The sequence below is a fragment of the Leptinotarsa decemlineata genome, unplaced genomic scaffold, assembly GCF_025532065.1.
Source record: "Leptinotarsa decemlineata unplaced genomic scaffold, Ldec_3_MD MMD2_tig00002974_RagTag_RagTag, whole genome shotgun sequence".
NCBI classification, from domain to species: domain Eukaryota; kingdom Metazoa; phylum Arthropoda; class Insecta; order Coleoptera; family Chrysomelidae; genus Leptinotarsa; species Leptinotarsa decemlineata.
In genome coordinates, this window is record NW_027412578.1 from 9,776,652 (window position 1) to 9,803,504 (window position 26,853).

At 37.5% G+C, this 26,853-nt stretch overlaps 2 protein-coding genes across 2 annotated transcripts in view; both read right to left on the minus strand.

The window, feature by feature from the left end:
- Positions 1–1,508: 1,508 nt before the first annotated feature.
- Positions 1,509–7,901, minus strand: LOC111515006 (odorant receptor 45a-like). Its single transcript, XM_023171238.2, has 5 exons — positions 7,220–7,901; positions 4,123–4,225; positions 2,898–3,002; positions 2,695–2,847; positions 1,509–1,840 (listed from the first exon to the last, which is right to left on the minus strand). The coding sequence occupies exons 1-5, from the start codon at positions 7,774–7,776 to the stop codon at positions 1,784–1,786; spliced, it is 975 nt and encodes a 324-aa protein (XP_023027006.2). The 5' UTR covers positions 7,777–7,901; the 3' UTR covers positions 1,509–1,783.
- Positions 7,902–25,983: 18,082 nt separating this feature from the next.
- Positions 25,984–26,853, minus strand: part of Cpap1-b (cuticular protein analogous to peritrophins 1-B) — a 46,730-nt gene continuing 45,860 nt past the window's right edge. Inside the window, exon 4 of the mRNA XM_074177422.1 lies at positions 25,984–26,385. Coding sequence (XP_074033523.1) covers positions 26,271–26,385 — 115 coding nt within the window. The 3' untranslated portion in view covers positions 25,984–26,270. The remainder of the gene's footprint in view (positions 26,386–26,853) is intronic.

A 26,853-nucleotide genomic window follows, 5' to 3' on the forward strand; every position in this document is an offset into this window, starting at 1 on the left:
GGAAGAGTAATTTCAGGATAATGAACATTTTCAGAATCTCTTCTTCTAGTCACACCTGAAGTAATTTGAAAATTCAGTATTTTGAAATAGAAAAATGTTATATAACGTTTTAAAAATTCTACAGATTGCCTTTCCTGTATCTCAAATAATTATCCTCCCTCATATTACCATCATTCATAATTTGTGTTTATGTGTTAATTTTTCAATTGCAGGTGATAAAAGTCTCATACAATTTGGCGATGATGCTGAAATATATCGACATGAGAAACAAAACAAACAACTAATTCAGTTTCCATCCAGTCATACTTCAAAAGGAAAGAGAAACACTTTTATTCAATTATATCATGCCCACACACGAGCACACACATAATGAAAATATTATGATGTTGTTAATGATCACTTCAAAATCTGATGATAATAAATACATGTTTGAATCTCACCAGTGTTGAAAATATTGAAAGAGGAAGTTCAGTCAATACTTGGATCGTTGTCAAAATATCAACGCTTGAGGTTCACTGTTATGAACTGTCGACCTCTGTATTGCCCTATATAGTTACTTTCATATATTACCCTGTATATGTATTATTCTCCTAATTCTAGTACATAGTTCGTTCGACATATTGTTAAACTTCCCTACCAAGGTTAATAAACGTTTCGTTATTCAAACAGGAAGGGAAGGGAAGGGAAGGGAAGGGAAGGGAAGGGAAGGGAAGGGAAGGGAAGGGCAGGGATGGGATGGGATAGGATAGGATAGGATAGGATAGGATAGGATAGGGTAGGGTAGGGTAGGGTAGGGTAGGGTAGGGTAGGGTAGGGTAGGGTAGGGTAGGGTAGGGTAGGATAGGATAGGATAGGACAGGACAGGATAGGATAGGATAGGATAGGATAGGATAGGATAGGATAGGATAGGATTGGATAGGATTGGATAGGATTGGATAGGATTGGATAGGATTGGATTGGATTGGATAGAATAGGGTACGGTAGAATAGGATACGATATGATTGGCTATAACGGGGTAGGTTATAATAGGATATGATAGGGTAGAAAAGGATAGGATAAGATGGGATATGAAAGTATATGAAGAAATGAAATAGAATGAAAAGGAACGGAGTGGGACGAAACGGAACGAGGCTGAGACAAAATGTGTGAGTCTCTTTCAACCATACAGCAAGGAATTTCTAAGGGTGTTCAGATGTGTCTCCTAAAAAAAACAATGAGTTGAACAATAGGATAGGATAGGATAGGATAGGATAGGATAGGATAGGATAGGATAGGATAGGATAGGATAGGATAGGATAGGATAGGGTAGGGTAGGGTAGGATAGGATAGGATAGGATAGGATAGGATAGGATAGGATAGGATTGGATTGGATTGGATAGAATAGGGTACGGTAGAATAGGATACGATATGATTGGCTATGACGGGGTAGGTTATAATAGGATATGAAAGGGGTAGAAAAGGATAGGATAAGATGGGATATGAAAGTATATGAAGAAATGAAATAGAATGAAAAGGAACGGAGTGGGACGAAACGGAACGAGGCTGAGACAAAATGTGTGAGTCTCTTTCAACCATACAGCAAGGAATTTCTAAGGGTGTTCAGATGTGTCTCCTAAAAAAAACAATGAGTTGAACAATATACCGATAATTCAAAAGTGTATATTGATGAGGTGATAATGAATAAAATCGGTGCATCCAAACATTTAGTGAAGTAGTAGTGAAGTTCAGTGATTTTCCTTTGCCATTTGATCCAATGATATGAGATGTTCGTTCTTTGTCCAATTTATTCACTGTATAATGTTCGTAGTATAGCCATATATGAGTATGAAGTTCGCAGAATCTGAAAGTAAATAAATCTTTATGGTGGCATTTTCAAAATGATGCAAAGAGCTATGAATGTTGAAGCTGGAATGATGGACAATATTATTGACAATATTATTGGATTTTGGTTGCTTTTTGGTGCTGAAAATGTATGATCACTGATATATTCTCTTATAATTTTGTAGATGTTGCGACCACACACTGTTTTATTTGCCACTTTGTTTTTAACAATTACATCTTTGAGTGATATAAGATTTCCTTGAGTATCATGCTCATACCCGGGACGAGACTTTTCCAACCTTTATCTAGAAGGAGACAAACAAATTTCTATAGACTAATTAGCTGTATCCATGCTAAACATGTTCAAGTGTTCTGGATTATTTATACCAAACAAGAATTCAAAAAATACTGTTGTAGATCATGCCCTTAAGAAAATAACGACGTCCGCCGCTGGTAGCCATAAATCAACTGTGACGTAGTCAAGACCGCGCGCAGCCTCGATTATTTTAGTATTCGCACTGGCGTCGATGGAATCCCGGCGAATATACCACCGGCTTCGATGTATTTCTGAGGAATTCTCTGCTGGTTTCGGGATAGTTTGTTTGCTTCATATAAACGCTACCTACGAGCATATCGATATAGTCAAGTTTCGCGGATAGAGTGGTGCAAAGTGATCTTATAAGGTGATAGGTATTTGAATTATAGTTGAAGGTTTAGTTGAAGTATTTTGTTGTGAAATAAAGTTGAGTTTGATTATTATACAATGTAGTTAATTATCGGTAACCCACGGGGAAAAATAATACACTAATAGGTTCGGTATATTCTCGAAGAGCAAACGCAATGTTATTTGATATATTTCTAAAGTCAACTTACCGAAACCAACATCGCAATATCCAAAGTGAACAGATTCGCTGTTAGTTTCACAGGTTTCTTACATCTTTCCATAATAATACTAATAGTTTTTCTTACTCTCAAATCGGAGTCATACCAATTTGTCAAGTAACATGCTTCTCCCACCTCGACACTCTGGAAATAAACATCAGTAAGGAATTCAATGCAAAATCTTCCAACCACACCTTGATAATAATGTTTTGCCCAAACCAGCAGTACCAATATATCTGATAGAACATCATGAGTATGAAGACAGTGTCTATTGAATACTTCGCTGAAGGAAATTTGATCTGGAACAAAAAACAAAATTCGTCAGTAGATATCAGTTACACCGAGTCACAGTAAAACCTCGCAGGTTGCAGTGAAGGATCGAATAAACCTCTCACTATAGGTCTTCCTCATAAAGACTCTTGGGTTAATGTTAATGTCCGTGCCCGTGCCGACGGTTTAGTTTCCCCTCTCTTTCTTTATGGCTCAATATCATATGAATAAGGTCTAACTTACGTATTGTTGGTCACTTTCAATTTCAACACTGTTTTATTCGAAGTTATTATTATTGTATCTTGGTCCTCTTGGTGAATGATACTGTGGAGGATTCGAATGGGAGTATGTCTTGGTTCATCTTGTCATAATATTTGGGGCTTGCTAGAAGCATTCTCTATTTTGTTATATTTCTTCCGGAATAAGATAATTAAGGGTACTGCCGTCACATAACAATTCTTCCAATATGAATAATGTACCGGTGCAGAAAAGAAAGGTAACCTAAAAAAGCCCTGTTCATCTGGATGAGAGCTAAGATTACACAATGGCTGGAGCCACAATACGCGCATAGTGGCATACTAGCTCAACACTTGGCCGAAGTGTTTGATCCACTTGAGTTTATTTGCCGTCTTACTAGAAATCTCACTGGATAAATTGTGGCTAGGTTGACTGATCAAGTAGATGAAAAGAACGAACATAACTAAAATTCTCAACTAGAATTGTTGACTAGAATTCAACCAAAATTCTCAATACAAATTGTCAACAATTATTGGCTACCAAGATTCTTAACAAGAATTCGTAACAACCATTCAACAGATAATATAGATATCCCAATTATAATAGGTCCGATTGTTAATTGTTTACTGTCTTAGCTTTTTGGGTGGTCCTTGAAATATTTGGATGAAGCCATTATTGCCTTTTGCTCTAGTGGCATTTTAATTCGTGAGAGGATTGTACATATTTTATTTTCAGACAATTAAAGATCCAGATGGAGTACATCAATTGTCATTTTGCTTCATATTTGCTATGAATTTCACCATAGTACCTGACAAATGATACGTTCTGAATTTGTCTGTTCTGCAAATACATAATGACGTGCCCTGAATCTCAGGTCTCCTACAACATACGGATTCTCAAACATATACTTACAATAGCAATCAACTGAAATCCTTGGAAACAGATGATGAGAACACTTGATATGCATTGGATGAAGATAATGTTGGAGTATATGCTCTGAATCGTTTTCACAAACCTGAAACAGAATGGGTATCTCTTATTAAAGCAACATACGTACTGATGCCAGCTAATGAGCCAGAAACACGTTTTTGCATATTTTGGAGTGCTTCGTTCATGTATTCATGCTGTTACAAAATGATTACACACAGCGACATTCAGTTGTGGGTCGTATAAAAACATTGATAGCAGTAGGGTTCTAACTTCTCTACTGTTACCAATATTTCTACCTATAACACAATTGAAAATCTATACCACTCAAACCGAAAATAATCCCAAGTCGAATAAAACCATGTAAATTTTTATAGAACTTTTAAGTAGGATATAAACTTCGTCATCAGGACGAATGGTTCAAAACGCAAGGTGTTTAGTTGCGACATAAAAATCAGTGACTTCTATACCGCTCTGGTTCTGTGTACCCCCTACAAACAGGGGGTGATTGATGAACAAACTTTTAACTTTAACGGGGACGTGGTGGGGCCTTCATTGAAATGAGCGACGGGGCCTTCTGAATCGGGTGGAGTCGTCTATAGTGTAATCTACAGCTTCCCTAACTAATACGTTTTCATGAGTTTCCGCTGACTCGAAAACTCTGATTCCTCCACTGGATGGACTGCTGTATAGTCAACAGCTTCAAATCTCTGCGAATGGCTTCGTTCCACACGAACTATGGAGCATTCACCAGCATCCGTAAAATCTTATTTTGTATTATTTCCAAAATGGAAAGATTTGACAGAGCGGTTTGTCCCCAAGTACCTGAAACATACAAATGACAGGTTCGAGCATCGTATTGTTTAGTAAAACCTATTTCTATAGTTGAGCTTTGACTGTCTGTTGACCAAAGAATAGAGTCTGCCTATCCTCGATTGAACCTTGCTCTTGATGTTCTCAATGTAATTTACCCAGGTGAGTCAGCGATCTATCCAAAGACCTAGGTACTTGACTCGCGGTTGCCATTCGATCTCCCTGCCTGAAATCATGAACCTTGTGTCTGGAGAAACGTTACGTCTTCCTAATTCTATCGCCTCGATTCACCTGAATCAACCAATCTAGATACCAGCGTTCAAGGTCGTCCAATGCACGTTGCATGTATAAGATCGCCAACGGCCTACCCATGGAAGAAGCGAAGAGAGCCGTCAGCTTAAAGGGAAACCTTCACTTTATTGGACATAGGAAGGTTGCTCACGTACAGTCTATGAAGTAATGGGGACAGCACATCTCCCTGAGGCACTCCAGCTTGGATTTTCCTTACAGGGGGCAGGGTTCCTTCAACTCGTACCTGAAACTTATGTCTTTCAGAAAGGACCTACAAAACCGGACCAGGTCCCGAGGCAGATCAAAATCGAGCAGTTTATGTAGTAGGCCTTCGTGCAAGACTAGGTCGAAAACCTTTGAAATATCCAGAGGGACAAGATGGACTGTCTTCCTGTTATTCAACTCTGAGATGGAATGTTCGATCAGTCTCGGGGCCTGCAGCTCGGTGGAGTGTGCCCTCCTGAAGCCGAATTGTTCGTCGGGCAGAACATTTCGGCCTTCAACTTATTTGGTTAGCCTTTACAGCACAACACGTTCAGCCAACTTAGTCGTTGAGCTAAGCACACTAACCGAATGGTCATTCTGGGGAAACAGAGGGTTCTAGCCCTGTTTCGGAATCATGACAACCACGGAGTGCTTTTATTTTTATAAGAAGTATCTAAAGGCGATTTAGCTGTTCATTATATTCAACAGATATCTGATGGAGTTTTCGGGAGCTGCTTCAACAACTGAAGCCTTCTTGGGCATGAATGCCCTAATATACCCCTCAGTTCTTGTTCCGAAGAAGTACGAATCACGTCGTCATCATTTTCCCTCAAGATGCGTTTATCTCGACGTTCCAGCCGGATATCTCGGTCGAAATCATCATCTGTATCAACATTAAGTCGAAACTGACTCTTCATTGTATCTGCAAAGGCTAACGCCTTCTCGGCGGTGGTGTAGCAGATACCGCGCTGTCTATGAAGAGGGTAGGGAGCGCTCTTCCTCGTTTCGAGCCTGCGAATGATTTGCCAGGGCTCGTCATCCCCAGGTTTGAGCGATTCCAAACACTCGCTCCACCTCTCGTTTTGGTAGTCAGTGATGGCCTGTTTAAACTGGTTGGCCATCCTGCTAGCCGCAGCTAGCTCCAGCTCCAGGATAGAACGTACACTGATAAACTCGTCTGAGTGTATTCCTCTCCTGGGCGAGGATATTTATACTGGGATGAAACTCATTGTAGGTTCGCAGTGGACTCTCCGTTTTGGCTGTGGCCGCGCGAAAAGCGTTGTTCAAATCTGCCTACTCTCAAGCATCAACTGTGGGTCCTCAGGCTCTGGTCTGGTAGTTATGTCTCTATACGAGTGGGGGGGGCGAACCTGTAGTGGGAGCGAGGGTAGAGTTGGTGGTGGAAACGGGGGTGTGTCTTGCACAAGCGAGTTGTGAAGTGTTGTGAAATGTACGATGCGACAGTTATGATCTCCATGAATGGGATACCCTTTGTGAGTCATCTCGTTTGTTCAAACACTTGGAACGTTTTTTCATGGGTGTTCGTAGAAAAGTGGAAATTTGAGTGTTAGCTGTAAATACTGTTCTTATATCGTGCTTTTTCAGAATTTGGCTAACTTTGTCGGTAATATCATGAATACAAAGAAAAAAAGCTTTTGGATATTCTGTCTGTTCATCGAGTTGGTTGAGATGTGGGTTATGGGTTTGCTGAAGTTGAATGGATATTTGGATTTGGCATTCGGTATAGTTGTTTTGGCAAAGGGCAGATTTGAGTTCGTCTAGTGCCGTGGATTTTTGTGGCCTTCAGTGAGTCTGATGAACCTGTGTCTAGGGGTATTCAAAACGGAATTCAATTGGGAAGGATGATGATGGGATTCAGCACTGACGTCGTAACGGTTGGTATGGGTTGGTTATCGGGAAACAGTGTATGAGGAGGCATGAACATTCAACATAAACTACGAAAATGAAAGAAAGGGTGAATGAGTTATCTTACCGTATGATTAGTTCATGATCGATAACAAACATTCTAAGCTGTTTCTGTACCATATCGACATTTCCGTTCATATCAATTCCTCTTAAATTCTCCTTCAGTATGTCAAGCTGGCAACAAGCAATATCCACGAGGATGTAGTACATCAGATCTGAACTGGAATTACTGAATGCGCTTATGGCCAGAATAACCAATTCTCCGAGAAATGTTGGATAGAAAAATATTGCTTTTTCCAAATCATATGGTGCCCAAATTATCACAGGGAGAACCTTCGGTCCTTGACCCAAAAACGGCATAATTCCGAATATAAACAGATACATGACTATCAGGGCCCGAAAACAAATCGACATTCTTCCTCTTTTTTTGGTATCCTCACGAACGTACTCCAAAATACTAGCAGGAATTTTCGCTGAATTCATCATCCGAATGAAATTTTCGATCTGGCATAGTTTTTCCCCTCTTGTCATTAAAAATAATAGCTTGACGATAACTGTGAGCTCGATCATGAACATAACGGAACTATCCAGAAGCTTCTCATATTCTCCTTCAACGACCAACATCGGGATGGATATAATTAATAAGATGATTCCGCTGATGCTGAAGAATGTGCGTAAAGGCTTTCGATTTTCTCTGTTTTTCCCTCCAGGATAGAATCCACAAAAACTCAGAATAGATTTTTCGGTTTCAAATACTTGTCCAAAATCCACCTGCTCAAAAGAAAAATATGGTTTGGAATAACAGATTTCACTTGAGATGAGTTTCGAATATTTCAAGCTAGATTTTTTAATGATCACCAATAACTATAGGCACCGTATAGAAGTAAACACAAGTAAATTCACTCCTGGTCGGCGACTATGACAAATGCTTGTAGGGATCTGTATCTGTTGAGTAGGGAGGTTGAGTGTAAGCCCACAGCACTTAGGCCACATGTGACCCATTGTACATCCTCTCGAAGAGTTGTCCTCCTAGGTCATCCTGTCCTTTCCAGGAAGGTGAACAGATCACTGAGAGACATCTCCTTTATATCGGCAGGTGTAGGCCAAGACTCGCCGAACACACACTCTCTTATTGACGATAACTCCGGGAACTCGCATAGGTCATGCCGGCAGTCTCATCTTCCTATTCACACATCTTGCATAGAGGTTTGTTCACTGGCCCCATATTATGGAGGTGTTTTCTTAGTTGACAGTGGCCAGTCAGAAATCCTACTGTCAAGCGTAGAATTTTCCTGGTCATCGCCAGATATTTCTTCGGCGCCAGCTTCTCAGGGTCGCCCAAGGTGATCCTGGCAAGACTGCATCCTTTGATTCCATCCCATCTCTTTAGGGATTGAGCATGGGTGTAACATTTGGCTAGTTCCGCAATTGCTGAAGTCACCTACTGCCTGTAGGAATATTCACCCTTTAGTAGTTCTGGTCGGTTCATATGCTAGTTCATTGATATACAAACCTGATTGGATAAGCCTTTCAAGTCCTTTGAGACATCAGTTGTCTGTTCCAATGCATTTTGTTCTGCAAAGTCTAAATTGTTGAACTAATTTGGGAGTTATTTACAATTGTTCAAAACTGCTTTTCAAAAATTTCAACTAGTAGAATTGTAAAGATACTCTAGAATTACTGTGAATGTTATACAGGGTGACATGATTCATCACTGTGTTTGAATATAGTACTAGAAAACTACCAGTCCCTGTCTAATCTTTGATTGTGCTCACGAATGCTCCATTTCATTACGGCCTGAAACAGGGATATATCAGGTCTGTCCAATTCATGTTCCATGGTGTCCTGTACGTACAAGGATTTGAATGGAACATCTCTCAGACATCCTTCGAGAGATATTCTACTAGAGGGCAGTATCTCCAGAAAAAATTCAACAACATTCAATTGAAAACAACATTTTTATTTTAGTTATTGTTTATCCATATTTTTGGGTGGTTTAAAATATTTCAATTTGGTTAGATATATGTTTTGATTCTCTCTCACTCTCTTTCTGTCTCTCTCATCGATTTCCATGGTCGTGCAATGGCAGATAGCCGAATCAGGACATTTCAGGAACATTCATGATCAGACATACTCACTAGAAATATTTCTAGGATGTAACAAATTGAAAATACTATATCCAGTGGATGTCCCTGAGATGTACCATATACTACATGGTACATCCCTAGGAGGCACCGAAAAAAAATCAGTCCCCTCTGACATGTACCGTGTCCCAATCATGACTGTCCGAGGAATAAACATTCCTGAAGGGATGTATGAGGAATGTCTTTGTTCCCTTTGGGAGGTTTGATGATCGGTTATGTATGACCAACATACCTCTAGACTCATACTACTTTGTTGATGCCATCCACATTGAATCAATCCTTTTTGACAGTTTTGAATCTTGTTTAGAGTATATTGCAAGACATTTTGGGATCACTTCATATTGGTCATTTGGTGGCTGGTTAGTTAGTTGGTTACAGTCATAAAGGTACCATGTGGTTTGATTTCATTGCTTTTTCTGAGCAACTGTGTTGCTCTGGTCTGATCCTTGCTTGTTGAAAAATTATATAGTTTCGCTATGCTTTGCCTGCACAAGTTATGTGGCCAACAACTGGTTTACAGAATCATACATTTCCGCTCTTGGTAGTTCTGATCAGAGATAGTTTGTATTGGGTTGTACATAATACTCTCTTTTGTCTCAAGTTTTCTCAAATACCTTTGAACTATTTGTATTCGCATGCCACGGAACGATCCGATCTTCAAAACTCTAACTTATTGGAATGGCCAAAGTAAGTATCGGGGCCAGATGGGGTTCTTTGAAGAACTAATAAAATACGCAAAAGTGTTCCAAGTAGTCTTATAAAAGTTATTTTTCTTTATAAGTTGTGAACATAAGTATTTTCCGAGTATTATAGTGATCACTCAATGTTTTAAAGGATTTTTAATTTTTATAGCATTGATGTTCTCTGTAAAAATGTGTCGGACATTCTATTTTATATAGGTAAGATTTTAGGTACTACTTTTATACTGATTCAACATAGTTCAAAAACGTATGTCAACAAAAACTTCTTCTTAGGACAATAAACGTATTTTTCTCTCTCTCTCTCTCTCTCTCTCTCTCTTAGTGTGGACAGTGTGAGCCTCAAAAGTACTCGAATTGGAACAGTTAATTATTAGAACCATACTTACCATTTTCAATCCGCTATTATCATGAGCTGGTGAAAAACTGACAGTAGATTCGAAAAAGGTAACCATTTAAAATCTATCAGAGAAACGTCTATTTCAGTTACGAGAATGAATAAATTGGACGACTCATTCATTATAAATGAAGTAGAAAAAGTAATGTCATTGGTAAATGGCTGAAATAACCCATAATTATAGTGATAATTCTGCAACCGTTTCGTCTCTTTTATATATTGCCTGATAAATGCATTTTTTACGATATCTGGTATTGGAAAAATTGTAGTTTCAGAATTTATATCGCAATCATGTTTCATCAATCTCATTATAATTTGAAGCCTTTCCTGTTTGAATTTTTTTCTCTGAAAACTGGCAAAGCAAAATAGTTATCCTCGTTGCACACGAAATTTGTCATTTTTTTAGGTTTTGCTATGCTGAATCTGGATAGTGAAAGAATAGTCTCTTTTCCAGCACCATAGAAGAAGCGATAACATCTTTCGCAACATTCCTGGCAACGAATACACAAATACGGTGTGAAGGAGTGAAGTTACCAAAAAATCTACTTTTTCATATTTTAGAAAGAGAAAAGGGAGAGAGATGTATTGATTTACCTCTATATATTTCACTCTGAAGTTTCTGTTGCAGAAGTTTAATGTTGATAATATTCATTTTGAATAATTTTCGTTATATATTTCGAATCACTAGATATTTCCCTATTTCATATTTACTGAGGCAGTTTTTCAAATATAATTCGCATCCTGAATAGAATATGACGTATTTCAGTTGAAAACCTCAGAAAAAAATAATTTCGAGTAGTTTCGATTCACACAGAATTATAAAAAAGATTGTGTTCAAATTTTCATTATACACCCCTTACGACACCCCTGTAAACCAATCCATTAATTTTTTTGGTGATTTCTCCATTTCATTAAATGTATATTGATTAGCGCTGCAGAAGGTGATTATTTTGAAGTCTACAGGGTGGCTCAAAAAAGTGTGACATATCGAAGTTGTGTTTTTAAAAATGGAACACCCTGTATTTCGTAACATGAATGGTACAATATACCTAACTATGAGAAATCATTATTGTGTGCCATCGTACGAATCAACCACCTGCAAAACATTATTCTTGGGTGAAACTCCCGAGGCAGTATAGCTTGGACCCGCTGTATGAGATATGGGTCTAAAATGTAATATTTGTTGCCGACAAAGGGTGTCATGTTTATAAATATATGAAATGTCAAAAATATAAAAAAAGGATATTTTTCTAAAGACTATATAGTGCTCACAAAAATACAGTGAAGATAAAAATAACAGACAAAAAAACAATCAAAAAATATCAAAGAAGCGATAAAATGTACAAATATGTTATCAGCTATAATATCCCAAGGACATTGATAACTAACGAAATAATTTTATCAGTTTTCGAAAGCACGTTATTTGGTAACATCCCGACGCCGAAGGCGGAGGGATGTTACCTAAAATAACGTGCTTGAGGAAGTTGTGATAAAATTATGAGTTATTTATCAATGTTCGAGGGATATTCGGTGAGAAAATTTTTTGCAATTCGAACAAAATTATTTATTGAACACACAGTTATTAAAAGAACAATTCGTATAATGATATTCCGTTGATCTTTCCATAAATATTTTCCAAGTGTATTTTTTACTATTGACAGTATTTTTTGGTGTATTTTCTTCAATGATTTTGTCAATTGCCGCATCATTTTGAACACCAAAGCGAGGAAGTGACATTTTCGAAATAAATTGAATTACTGAAATGTCAAACAACTTTATTGTGTTGGTTGCTTAGCAATGTCATGACATAAGTGATAACTACCCGTGAAAACTATCCATGGGTAGTTATCAGTGTAATGATGGTTTCATTGGTTATTTCGACACACATGACTAGAAATAGACAAATTTGATAGGATAATTTTTTTGGCAAAAAATTTTCATTAAAACAACACAATTTTGAAGTTACTTGACATAAATCGTAATATACATCATGATATACCGAAAGACTAGAATTTGTATGTAAAATAATCTCCCAAACTGTGGAAGCACTTTCCCAAAACAAGGTTCTTTACTGATTTTTAAAATTTTTCAAGTTCATTCATTGATATAATATGTTTTGGTAGATGATATATATTTCTATCTGTAAAAAAATCTGTTTTTCCATCAACCAGCTGTCGTACCCCTACGAACGACAACCCTCAGAAGTCAAAACTTATGCGAGCTAAGGATTAACGAGGTCTTACCTTTTAACGTGTGATTCCTAACACGGGTTGGACGATAGCAAGTGAAGATCGATCGTTCAGAGTAGGGCTTGAACCACCGACCAACACGGCAGTCAATTCGAGTGAGTGAACAAAGCACCCACGTCGAACCGCTTGGCTACCGACCGACATCTATAGATTTGAAACTGATGCCTGGTCAAAGATGATATGGGCAGTGGAAGGGTAGGTTTTCAATCGCTACGCGTAGACTTTTCTGTATGGCTTTCAAACTTTTCTTCATGTTTGTAAAGTAAGCAGACACTCTCTAGAATGAATATTTCAAATATTGTTAATATTTTATTTCTGCAGAAAAGTGGCCTACACGAGTTACGCATCTTCAATTTGAATATGATGAAAAGAGAAATGAAAATTTCTATGTTTTTTACCACTTTTATAATTACGGTTTTTGGGATGACTTCCAGCTACAGTGCAATCTTTCTGGTACTATTTGAAGGATATTCTTCTATAACTTCGTCTAGTTCAAGCGTTGTTACAGTTTCTGGTCTTCCATTACCTGCATTTTTAATAAAACTCCCAGTTTCACATAATCTTGCATGTAGCGTCCTGAGTGTTTAAGCACATGGAATTACTCTATTAAGATATCTATTCTGGCAAATTCTCTGTGCTTGTTCCGCATTTCCATTTGATAATCTATAAATGAAGTGCATGTCAAGCCATTTCAGCGTTAGTAAAATTATTCATGATGGAATCACTTCTAATTGACAACTCTGACTTTCACTGATATGGAAACACTATCACTGTCAGCTGGTCTCCAAAACAGGTGTTCATGATGTGCAAAGTGGCTTAAATTTTTTTTTCTCGAAACCGAAGCTGGATATGGAGAAACCACAAGTGCCCTAAAAGTTATATTTTCAGTTGATCACTCTAAAAAATGAAAAACTACAACCACAACCTTTCAAGGAACTAGGTATGAAGGTGGGTTTTAAAACAAGTCACTACAGAACCTTTTGGGAAGTCCAAAAGACAAAGTCGAGAATCTGGGAAGTCTGGAATTTACGAAATTGAATGTAAGGACTGCGATGCAAAATATTATGGACAGACGAAAAGATCTGTTAAAATAAGGTATAAGGACCACTTAGCACACTTAAAATATGGAAGACCTGAAAATCAGCAGTCGCCCATCATATTTTGCAACAAAACCATTCCATAGACTTCAGTTCATTAAGATTAGTTAGACAAGTTAACAACAACATACATCTGGATGCCTATGAGTGTGTAGAAATACGTAAACATAATAATATCAAAAATAACGATGGTGGACCAATACCTAATAGTAAACTATATAGCTTGTTAAAATAATATTTTATTTATTAGATATACCTGACTATCACATAAGGACACATTGTAAAATTAATTTAAGACAAGTAGATAGGGGGGCAAATTGTAAAAGTAATTCAAGACAATCAAGACACAGGTACCTAGTACAGGTATCTATATACGGTATACATGTATACCTGTATGGTATAAATGAGGATAGCTTTGTAAGAGAGCCTCTCGAACGCACATTCCAACTCCCAAAAATATCCACTTCGACAACTGTCACTTAAACTCCGTCTAAAAACAAGTCACCGAGGAAAAAACACCTCCCCTGGACCTGAATCAATCAGACGTCGAATCCTGAAAAACCTCCCCGACTCCGCCCCGATACACCTCAAGCATATCCTAGACGCATGTTTAAAACAGGCATACTTCCCATCAGCCTGGAAACAGGCCTGGAAACACTATCCTGATTCCCAAACCTCAAGAAGACCTCACCAATCCTGACTCCTATAGACCGTATCAGTTGCCTCAATGTCCTCGGAAAACTTCCAGAACGTCTAATCACTAACAGATTAAATAACTTCATCCACGAAAATGATATCATCCCTGCATACCAACATGGCTTCAGACCCGAACACTCCATACAAAACGCGCTAGTCGAACTAAAAACACATATCACCCGAAATATTAAGTCTTCCTTCGATACTGTCGCCATCCTCTTAGACATCGAAAGAGCATTCGACAAGGTCTGGCACGCTGGCCTGATGTGGAAACTTTTTCAAATCCAACTTCCTCCTCACTTCATCAGACTACTCGCGTCCTATCTCACCAACAGATACATTCGTGTCAAAGTAGGCGAAACCCTCTCATTCCTGTTCATAACCAAAGCCGGAGTCCCCCAGGGATCAGTCTTCGCCCCCTTCCTATTTCTAATATATGTTCACGATTCTCCATCCACTCAAAAAATCCTTCAATACGCAAACGATACAATCCTTTACTCCTTCGCCATCAGCACCCGTATCCTGCAAATACAAGCCCAAACAATGATCAACCACTTTGAGCAATGATGCAACAAGTGGCAAATCAAAATAAACCCCCTCAAAACCCACACAATTCTATTTAGACACCCCAATACCACGACCCGCCGTAAACTTAATACTAACGACTTGAACATCACGCTGTTAGGAGAGAACCTCCATCTCCAAGACTCGGTGTCCTATCTGGGGGTCACTTTCATGAGGACCCTCAACTGGGAGACCGATCTTAGAGACACCCTGGATAGAGTCACGAAAAGGGCGAATCTCCTAAAAGCGCTGAGAGGCAAACTTGGCAAACGTAACAGTAAGACTCTCTTACACAACTACAAAACCTTCATGAGACCTATCGTGGACCACGATAGGTCTCATAAAGCCGCGCCATACTGCACCCTCTTCCAAAATCAAATCCTACGTATACTAAGAACCGAGAAAAGAATCCTAAGAAATATCCACAACCTTCCATTCAGATATCCCTCCCAAGACCTATATAACCAAATTGATATTACACCTACAATCTGAGATTTCAGGAAATCCAGGGCAAATACGGATTGAGAACCATGAGAAGCCACAACACCGCGGCCATCGTCATTCTGACTTCCCCATGGAGGCCCCGCGGAGGCGCCAAAAGGATACCAAGGAAAAAGCTCCCGTTCCCTCCAGCCATACTCCTGGGGCTGCTGGAAGACTCTTTGGAATAGATCCAGAACATTCTAGAGGAATGTCCATTGACTATCAGATAGCGGAAAATCCACGCCATGGAAAACCTGAAGAACATCATGAACTATCGACCACACCACCCCAGGCTCATCACGAACCAACACCCCCCAAACAACGACCCACCGCTACGGACCAGGACACCCGAACGAACAAACAAAGGAAAAACTAACACAATACTAACATAGATTATAAGATAGAAAACTCTAACTCTGAAGGGGCATAAGCCTAAAGCAGGGCCTCACCATAAATATACCTTGTAAACACTAACACTAACCCCAAAATTTTGAATAAATACATTATTCAAAATTCTTCTCGGCCCTTGGCTAAGATCAAAGTGTAAGAATGATTAGTTTGATCGTCCTCTTGAAGATGGAAGGATTAGTTTCATTCCGCCGCCGCCCCGTAAAAAGCGTAGTAAAGTGGTCAGCTTTCCCCGAGTGCATGAAAGCGAGGAATCATCCTTCCGATCCACCGAATTCCAATGTATGATCCCACGTGCCAAAAGTTCACAATGCCCCGGGAGGTTAAAAAGCAATTAACAACTAAAATACCGCAATCCGATGCAATTTTCAGCATTACAAGCTTCCACTTTGAATATTCAGTACACGAATACTCTCGAATTGTCGACATCTAATTATAATTTTCCTTTGCACTTCAACTATCCGTTTCAGGTATTTTGAACTCGTTACGGCTATTAGCACAAATATTCACGCCGAAAGGAGCGTGCATCATTTTGCGTTTGAGCTGGAATCTCAGAGAGTTGAAGGAGGAAGATGAAAACATCAAGAGTTTTGGAAAAAATAGAGGAAGTTAAATGGTAATCACGTAGTAAGAGTAAGAGATTGAATATAATCCACAAGACGCAAACAAAGATTTCAAAAATTATGAACATCCGAAATAGTAATTGAAAAATAACTGATATTTTGGCCAAAGCAGTTCCTTTAAAGTTACTTGGCAAATTTTTTCCTATGTGCCTATATGAAATCACACCAAATCACTAAGCCTAAGGATTAAGTGGAAAATGGGAAAAAGTATCAGCGTGGTTCAAACATAACTGGCTGGTATCTCAATCGCCGCAAAAGATATAACCAGGAAAAGAATTTCTGGCGAAAACATATCAATCTGCACTTATAGCCTTGAACAGACAACGTGGTACCTCAGGGCTAGTACTAGAGTGCCACAAAGTTTTAGCCAAAGCCTCAGTAGATAATAACACTTCCCTGAGGTGGGTTAAAGGGCACGACAAGAGTAAAGGTAATCGCATTGCCGACTCTTTAGCCAAGAAAGCGGCTGGACTGAGAATTTTAGGACCCAGTGGCACCTGGTGTCTTCGACAATTGCGATACTAGCCAAATGTTACACCCATGCCTACTCCCTAAAGAGATGGATGCAATCTTGCCAGGATCACCCTGGATGACCCTGGGAAGCTGGCGCCGAAGAAATATCTGGCGATGACCAGGAAAAATCTATGCTTAACAGTAGGATATCTGACTGACCACTGTCAACTAAGGAGACACCTCCATAATATAAGGCTAGTGGATACACCTGTATGCAGGATGTGCGAACAGGAAAATGAAGCTGTCAGGCATGTCTTATGCGAGTGTACGGAATTATCGTCAATAAGACAGTGTGTGTTTGGCGAGTCTTGGCCTACACCTGCCGATATAAAGAAGATGTCTCCTAGTGACCTGTCCACCTTCCTGGAAAGGACAGGATGGACGGTGACCTAAGACGACAACTCCTCGGGAGGATATACAATGGGTCACATGCGGCTTAAGTGCTGTGGGCCTACACTCACCCTCCCTACTCTACAGATACAGATATAATCAGTCAGAAAAATGTTTACAAGTGGTACAAACTTTTACCACAATGCCAAGAAGATGTGAATGACGACACTCGCCTTGGACGTGTATGAATCTTTCATATAGGGTGTCATCTGACTTGGGCCACCTCTATCTTTAAATTTTTAAATACGGACCTGTATTTTTTGTTGTCTACTTCATACTGAGAAATTGAATTTTATTCTATATTTCGGGATGTTTCGGTAATATTTAATTATAATTGGGTGAATTATTCCCTTTTAAATGACGTCCCTGGAAATTGGTTGACACAATAGCAACTTTCACGTCTCCCTATGTACCATAGAGTTTTTAGAGAGTTTTTTTTTCATTTTCAGGTACCTATTCATATTTTTTCATATTTCCATTGCTCTGAGCGTTTTCTATAATGAACTTCGAATAAGAAAACCTTTTATGATTATCTGTAACATATCTACAACAAAAATATATTATACGTGTTTTGATAAGCAGAAAAAAAATTATAGCAATAATAACATCCAAAATCAACAATAAAATTGTAATGAAAATTGAAATGAAGTAATTTATATACACAAGAAAGTTAATGGCGCAATGAATGTGTCCTTCCATTTCTAGACAAATACTGGGCCAATATAATGGCCTGCAAGATCACCAGATCTTACTATATTGCACTATTTTCTATGGGGGACATTGAAAAATAGGGTTTACGCTGGTTTACTCAAGATTGAGGATTTTGAATGATTTCGCAACAATGCAGCAAATAAGTGTGTTAAGGGCAATAAATAATTTGAGAAACCGAGTTCAAAAATGTCTCGAAATAGAAGGACTCCAGTTCCAACATTTATTACGACATTGATTTTTTTGTGTACATAAATTACTACATTTCAATTTTCATTACAATTATAGTATTCGTTTCGGATGTTATTATTGCTGTCATCTCTTTTTCTGCTTATTTAAACACATATAATAAATATATTTTTGATGTAGATATGTTTCAGATAATCATAAAAGGTTTTCCTATTCAAAGTTTATTGTAGAAAACGCTCAGAGCATTAAAAAATTATGAATAGGTACCTAAAAATGAAAAAAAAAACTCTCGAAAAACTCTACGGTACATGTAAAAGTTGCTATTGTGTTTTTATTCAACTCAGTCAACCAATTTCCAGGTCCGTAATTCAAAAGGGAATAAATTACAGAATTATAATCAAATATTACCCAAACATCTCAAAATCTATTTCTCAGTATGAAGTGAACGTCTACGATCCAAAAACAACAACAAAAAATACAGGTCTGTATTAAAAAATTCAAAGATTGGGGTGGCCCAAGTTAGATGACACCCTGTATAAAAAATTCATGGACATATTTTGATATAGGCAAAAAAATTATTTGTGATTTTTTTGTTTTTTCTGTATATCTCCAGAACCAAAAGAGCTATATTTGATTTTTTACATCATTGAATAGGTCTCTGAAATACGCAATTTTGCCACAATTTAACCGACACTCTTATCGTTTACGAGATCCCCATGTACAGAAACAAATTTGAATAGCCCTGTATATTCTTCAATCTTAGCCAAGCTTGTATTTCACGTATTCCTATCCAGCTGTGATTGTAGTGCAGTTATCCTATCGATTTTCTCACCGCCCCGCCCGTTGGTGTTGATCATTAATTACAGAACTCAAACAGATCAAGTTGAATCTAGTTTATCTCATTAGGTGCAAAATTGCTTCCTACCACAATGATGTGTTCCCGCTGGGGTTGAAGGGGTATTTCCGATTGTCGGTCATATTTAACAAATAACAATGTGATGTCCTTGAAGATTTGCATGAGCATTATTTGAAGTAGGTATAAAAATATTGTAGTTTGAACGAATTGGTTTTGATCATCTCATGATGATGCTAACTTGGTTAGCATATATGCTGTGTTAGAATATTATATTATTTTTCGAGCGAGTAATGCCCATTTCTTGCGATTAGATTACTATAATTTTTCTATTATGACTTGTTGAAATAAAATGTGATTTTATTGAAAACAAAGTCGTTTTCCATCAACCAGCTGTCGCCCCCTTAGAAGTAGAAACTTGTGCAAGCGTAGAAAAAACAAGGTCTTACCTTTTAACGTGCGATTCTTAACATGTGACAGCACTGCCATTAAATTTCGTAACAGTAAGCATTGACTGCAAGGCCTTCAAGTACTCAGTTTGAAAATTGAGTAGTTTGAAAAAAAAAGAAACCAACTGTGCGTTTTGAACCTAGGTCACTGGCGTGTCAGTTTCGAAGTTTCACATTCCAAAAAAATTATAGACTTGAAAACAGAACAAAATACATTCTACAAGCCCTCTCCTGAAATCCGAGAGGAAATTGATAATTTGAAACATCTTAATTGGTACAGAAAAATATTATCTGACTCCGAAATTGACACTAATTATAGAATCAAGAAAAATAACTTAAATGCAAAATTGAACAGAGATAAGACCGAGTTGCTCTATCATAAAAAATTCTGATAATTAAAGAAAAAAAATATGGGAAATAGTTAATATGAATTTGAATATGAAATTTGCAGAAGTTAAACAAATAACTATAACTGTGAATAATATACTTATTATTGATCAGAAAAAAATAGCAGACATCTTTGCCGAACACTTTGTGAATTCTATAAAACAAAAAGTGAACAATAAATTTGTATTCAGTATTAATATCTCTGGTTTCACAGATAACTATAACAACCATACATTTTACAATATACATTATACACTCAGTGTATAAGTATATGCATATACGTGTATCTGTGTAAAAAATTATATAGTGTGTAAATTTTATTTTTATATTTATGAATAGCGTCTCCATTGCATAATTTGAATAAATGACCTATCTATATCTACTTGTGTATTGACGAACCTAACATATTTCATATGGCAAAAAAGGTAATGAATGAATTGAATTGAATTGAATTTATCTACCTTCTACCCCACGTGTCCCCTCTCATGAATTGTCATGACATAAAGCTATTTGAGTTTTTAAGTACTCTTATTTCATTATCTTATTTTATTAAAAAAAAACAACCATCAGATTTGCGTTTCATAAACGTACGTAATTTTGAATAATCTGTGATTGGCTTAGAGACAGTGGTGAGTTATGAATCTGATCGATTACAACATTTTCATAGGTGTGAGTTTTGAGTCATTTTGGCTACTAACTCAACAGTCACATAATTGATGTTTCCTGCAATAGTTCTAGAAAAAAGTATTTCTTCACCTTTTAATTGAGATTTTTGCCTTACTTGCCTTAGAGTTTTTTTACCATTTGTTGACCAATATTGGTTCTAATGATCACTGGAGTTGAAGTTCTCTAACGTCGTATTAGTACAGTAGGTGGATTTTTTTATTTATTTAGAAAAAACCGCATCAGCCGTAGCTATCAGCGGCAAACATATAAAATATATCTGAAACATGCAGTTGTTTACATTACAATTTGAATCTGTTTAAAAATCTGTTTTGAAATCTGTTCTTCCGTTAACCAGCTGTCGTACCCCTACGAACGACAACCCTCAGAAGTCGAAACTTGTGCGAGCTAAGGATTAACGAGGTCTTACCTTTTAACGTGTGATTCCTAACACGGGTTGGACGGTAGCAAGTGAAGATCGATCGTTCAGACTGGGGCTTGAACCACCGACCAACACGGCAGTCAATTCGAGTGAGTAAACAAAGCACCCATGCCGAACCGCTTGGCTATCGACTGACCAAATAAAAGGTTACATTCTTTAAGAAATTCAACAATATTGTTGGTATTGCTATTTTGGAAAATTTCAATTAGTTTGGAGGGAATTTTATTGTTCAGTTTCTCAACTGTGAACAGTGGGCATTCTACCAGAACATGCTTAACAGTCACAATCACTTCACATGCGAAACATTTTGGTGGCGGTTCTTTCCTCAATAGATGTTCATGCGTAAGGCCAGTGTGGCCCAGTCGTAATCTGGTAATTATGACTTGATGGAAGCGGTTTGTTGCTTTGTTGTTCCAAGGATATAATGTAGCTTTGATTTCCTTAAGTTTGGAAGGTTTTTGAGAACAGTGGTGATTCCACATTTCTACTATTTTGCAATGGAAATAGTATTTGAGATCCATCGGCAGTGATTTCATACTGAGATTACATGCTGGATAGTCTATACTATCCTCATCATCTCCTCTTTAATAATATTTACCAGTACGTGATGGGTATATTTTTTCGACAAAAAAATAAGGGAGTTGAGAGAGTCCGTAATTATCAAAAACTCTTTACCAGGTGCTTTAATGAAGGAAAGAGCTTTATAGATGGAATAAAGTTCTCCAGTGAGAATAGTGGCAGATTCATGTAAAGAAAATTTACAGGCGGTCTCTCACTGTGACGATTTTTTGTTATAATTATAGGGTAGTGATCACTTCCATGTAGGTCGTCATGAACATTCCAAGTGTGATCAATGAGAATAGAAGGGCTACAAATGGAGAGATCTATGGCTGTTGAAGTTCCTGAGGACATATCTAAATGAGTATTAGAGCCATCATTCATAAGTGAGAGATTCGCTTTATTGGTTGCATTGAAAATTTTTCGTCCCATAGTCGTTGTTTTTTGAGAACCCCATATTATGTTGTGACCGTTGAAATCGCCCAGAATTATTTTAGGTGACGGGACTTGATGCAATAAATCATACAGTTTATTCTAGTCAATGTCATAGTTAGGGGGAATGTAAATGTTACAGAGATTAACCTTTTTTGAACAACCTAATTCTATTGCTACTGCTTCAAAATCAGTTATCTGTGGAATTTGTTTTGATCTCAGATGGCTCTTCACATAGATGGCAACTCCTCCCGATGCATGAGTTTTATCTGTTCGGTTTTTGTAAAAAATATCGTAAGTTTTGAGATTTTCATGTTGTAGGTTCTTGAAGTTTGTGTCTTGAAGGCATAAAATATCTGGAAAGTATCGGTTAATTAGTATCTGTAGGAAAGGCATTCGATCACGGAAACCGTTCAAGTTCCACTGAATGATTTTGTCATATATTTTACTCTCTGGTGATGTAAAATTAAATTTATGTAACGTTTCAATAAGTGGAGGAGTCGCTCTCAGTGTCAACAGTGCTGGCTGAAATTTGTTTTACTATTTTTGTTTTCAACTTGGTAAAATTGGTTTTTTGCTTTTTATCTATTAATTTAGGATGGAGGGCTTCCAACATAGAAACTAGTACTAAGGGTTCGTTAACATAATCCTTGGCAATGTAGAGGAGATCTTTAGATCCGTGAGAGTTTTCAATAAAATTCTGTAGTTGTTGGCTGTTGAGTGAAAATTTTGAAGGGTTGTTGTCAATGAACTCTTTAATATCGTCAGGTAGGTTATCGTCCTCACTTGTTGTAGAAATAGTAGGGATTTTATGGACAGTGGCGGTTGTAATTAGAAGGTTGTTATCGGTTATTGGGTGTAATATTTCAGAAATGGGCTGTGGCTCTTGAAGTAAGGTGTTTGGAGTATCTTTAGACTGAGATAATGTGGTCTGCGAGGTGCACTGAGATGCTTGGTGCCCAGCTTGTTTACATCTGAAACACAAATGGTTTTCTGCAGAAAGAAATATTCTATATTGCACTTCGTCATATTCTATGTATTCAGGAACCTGTGATTTTTCTGGAGAAGAAATATAAACTCGTCTTCGAAAACTGAGAATATGGCTGTATGCGGGATCGTTTGCACCTATTCTCAGATACGTCATTGGCGACATTATCTTTAGGCCTAAATTCTCAATGATTTTTTTAAGGATCTCATGCGGTATGGTAGGACTCACATTTGACAATAGGAGTCTTTCTGATGTTATCAATCTTCTTGCTGGAATTTTTATACCATAGATTTTTATTTCACCGTGGTTTCTCAAGAACTGATCGACGTGTTTTTTGTCGGACAGGTATACACAGATCCTGTTGTTGGAAATTCGGGAACAGAAAGTTATATGCTTGGGGTTCACTACAGTCGCTAGTTCGAAAAGGTAATACTGTATTCGGAGTCCATCCAGAGATGTGAAGAAGATTGCTTGCTCCTTAGTGGGAAGCTGGTTTGATTTTTGTGATAATGCAGATGAATAAGATTTTGGTTGTTGAGTGATATCTGAGTTTTTAACGGTGGTAGATGCCATACTGTTATTACTCATAATTGATATCCTTGCTCATGCGCCCACTGAGTCCGCCTCTGGCAAACCCAGATGCACACGATAAAAAAAGTGGCGAGCAGTTTCAAAACAAAGGTTATTTTGTTCTATGACTATGATAAACAAATGATTAAGGACTCACGACAGTAGGTTGTGTTCACTTTCACTACAAACTTCAGAATTTTTATTTCAGTGCTAAAATTCCAACTTTTATTTGAATAATTTCAGAGCTGCCTAGAGAAAACGTTATTTCTACTTAGTACAGGTCTGGACTCCTCTCTGGAGAAATTGTTTTGTGTGGTAGACTGTGGATTATTTGTTGTCTTTGAAAATGCCTTTGAACAGTGAACTGAAAAACAAAATTATCTGTGGACGAAGCAGAAGAACCGTGAACAACATATTGAGATTCATGCAAGCGGTAGCAACGTCAGATGGAATTAGATTATCTCTTGCGAAGGTAAGAAGTCATAGTAATAATAAGTAAAATTGTAACCAATATTGTATTTCAACTTTAAAAGTTTAAGAACGAGTAGCTGAGGCTACAGGGGTTTGCGCGCAAACTGTAGGAAAAATCGAGTCAGAGATGACTCGATACATTTACGCTGTACACATCCACCAAAAGGGTTTGAGTGATCTGAAAAAACCTGTCACTTAAGGGCAATATCTGACCATAATACAAGCTATTAGGGTTCGTACCTAATAGCTCACATTAGATAGGAATCAAATTATAATGCAAGTGATCATCACAATGAGATGAATTTTATTACGACAGTTATAAGAAATTGGTGTCGGAACAGTTGATTTCCAATTTGTTGTTGAGAAGCGTTGTGATGATCGATAGTACACCTTATCATAATGAACAAATCGACGAAATGCCAGTGACATCGACCAAAAAAAAGGCCGAAATGCAACTATGGTTATCAGAAAGCAATATTTCATTTGGAAAAAGATGCTAAAACCTGAATTATACGCACTCATCAATAGCTATGAGCCAAAGTTCAAGCATATGGAATAGATCAGCTTTTTCACAATGTTGTACGTATCACCCGGATTCGAATCCAATTGAGTTGGTTTCGGCCAGTCTGAAAGATTACGTGGCAAATGAAAATATTAATGCGATGTTTTTTCTTTTATTTTTTCCCCAGCAATGGAAATCTCGGTGTGCTCTGATTGAAGATTTGCATGATGAGGATAGCAACACTGCATCGGATTTGGAATATGAGGATGACGTATCAGGGAATGAAGATGGTAAGAGGAATCGAAACATTTTTCGGCTAAAACCATGTATCAACAGTAGGTGAAAATCATATCATAATCTTTAGGCAACTAATTTTCTGAAATATTATATGAATTGTAACTATGTATATAATAGTGGTAGATTGTTGATATTGCCAGCAACGTTTTGAAGATTATCTACCTGCTACGTTTCATAATCATTTTTAGTAACTATACATCTAATTATGTACCAATTATCATAATTATTCATAAGTTCATACATTTTCTCTCAATTCATTTATTTCTAATGAGAATGGACGTATATCTATTATTTGCAATCATATACCTATCACAAGGCCGTGGGTTCGATTCCCGCCTCGACCAGATATTTTTCTCGAGAGAATTTATCTGGTTGAAGCTGGGACGATTCTGCAATCGTGTTAGGAATCACATGTTGAAAGGTAAGACCTCGTTAGTCGTTAGCTCGCACAAGTTTCTCAACTTCTGAGAGTTGTCGTTCGTATGGGGGCGACAGCTAATTAACGGAAAAACAGATTTTGAACAGATTTTTTAAACTCATTATCTTTCAAATATTTTCCACCTGCAGAAATGGAATATTAGGGTTCCCGTTCCCTATTGGTATATGTGTAGTGGTCAACACTTGCCTAATTTGTTTCAGCTCAATTTTTTTCCCGATTGTACTTCCTGATAAAAGTTGGTAATGGACAGTTACCATCTCTCCTTATCGCGTATCTCAGCGGCACAACTAGATTTGCAAAACTGCACGTTGTTCCACTATGAAGCTCCACCTTGCCATTAAGTCTGCAATTAAAGCAATACTGTTGCAACCTGTATTAATGTCACTCACTTTATTGAAGGAAAAAATCCATATTTGCGAAGAAGGAATTATTTGAAAAATGTCATTGAAATTCATATTTCTTGTGAAACAACGTGATCATTTCAGTTACCTGACCACTGGACCATGTCGATATAATCTGTTTTCGAATGAAGTGCAAACTAAGAAGTAAGACAAATTCAACCTTCCTTCAATATGGCATTGAGCTACGATGTGAATTTTAGACTCAATATTGGAAAAAGTGTTCAATTCATACATTTACTCAAAATATACACAAGTCAATAAATCGTCTCTACTTTCTTCAGCATTCTTCAACACCTCTCACTTCACGAAAGAATTATAAGTCATAAGGTCACTTATTCCTACCTATTTACAACAACTAAAATATATTCAAGTAACTACGTTAAAATTTTTGTCCGAAAAACGTCAATGTCTCTCTCGTTGGGAGTTGGTCGAAAATTGCTCTCCATCTGAGTGGTGAAGTTATGACGGTTGGTGATATATTCACTATTCTGGAGTGTTTCGATCTCTTCATTTTTCTTCATCGTTGAAAATGTCTTCAAGAATTTGTTTGGTTATGGTTCGATGAGGTCGTGTTGGATCCAATTTTGGCCTTCCGTAGAGTCGACTATTGATCACATATAATCTGAAAAAAACAGTATGGATTTATACCGTAGGACAAGTGAACTGCTGAATGAAAAGGAGCTTGAGAGCATTTTATATATTTTATCAACAGAAAACTCAAACTGAGAATATTAAAGTATTGACACCGACCGCTGAATGAGAAATCGTTTACCGTCTCTCTTTACAGCTTTCACTGTCACAGGCAAAAAGATGGAACCACAACCCAAAATCTTTTTTTATGAATGACTTCATCACAAAAAACATATCGGCCTTTCTATAGAAATTGTTGATACAAATCTCTTTTCTGGAAAACTTATCAAATTTTGGTGGGCTATGGGAGATTATGATGGAACTATAAGTCACTTTTATGTGAATGAAATCGTTTCCTAGAAATTTTTTTATTTGTACAGTCGTTTTGGTGAAAATAATGAATTTTTCTTTCATCCTTCAATAGTTCAAAACTATCACAGATCAGATTTGAAAAATTCTA

Bases quoted from the DNA above. Each gene is read 5' to 3' on its own strand.
- LOC111515006 (XM_023171238.2), bottom strand. From the start codon at position 7,776: ATGTTGGTCGTTGAAGGAGAATATGAGAAGCTTCTGGATAGTTCCGTT. The intron at 3,003-4,122 runs GTAAGTATATGT...TTTTTGTTCCAG, and splicing joins GATTTCAGTTGATTGCTATT to ATCAAATTTCCTTCAGCGAA. The intron at 2,848-2,897 runs GTGTGGTTGGAA...GTTTATTTCCAG, and splicing joins GGCAAAACATTATTATCAAG to AGTGTCGAGGTGGGAGAAGC.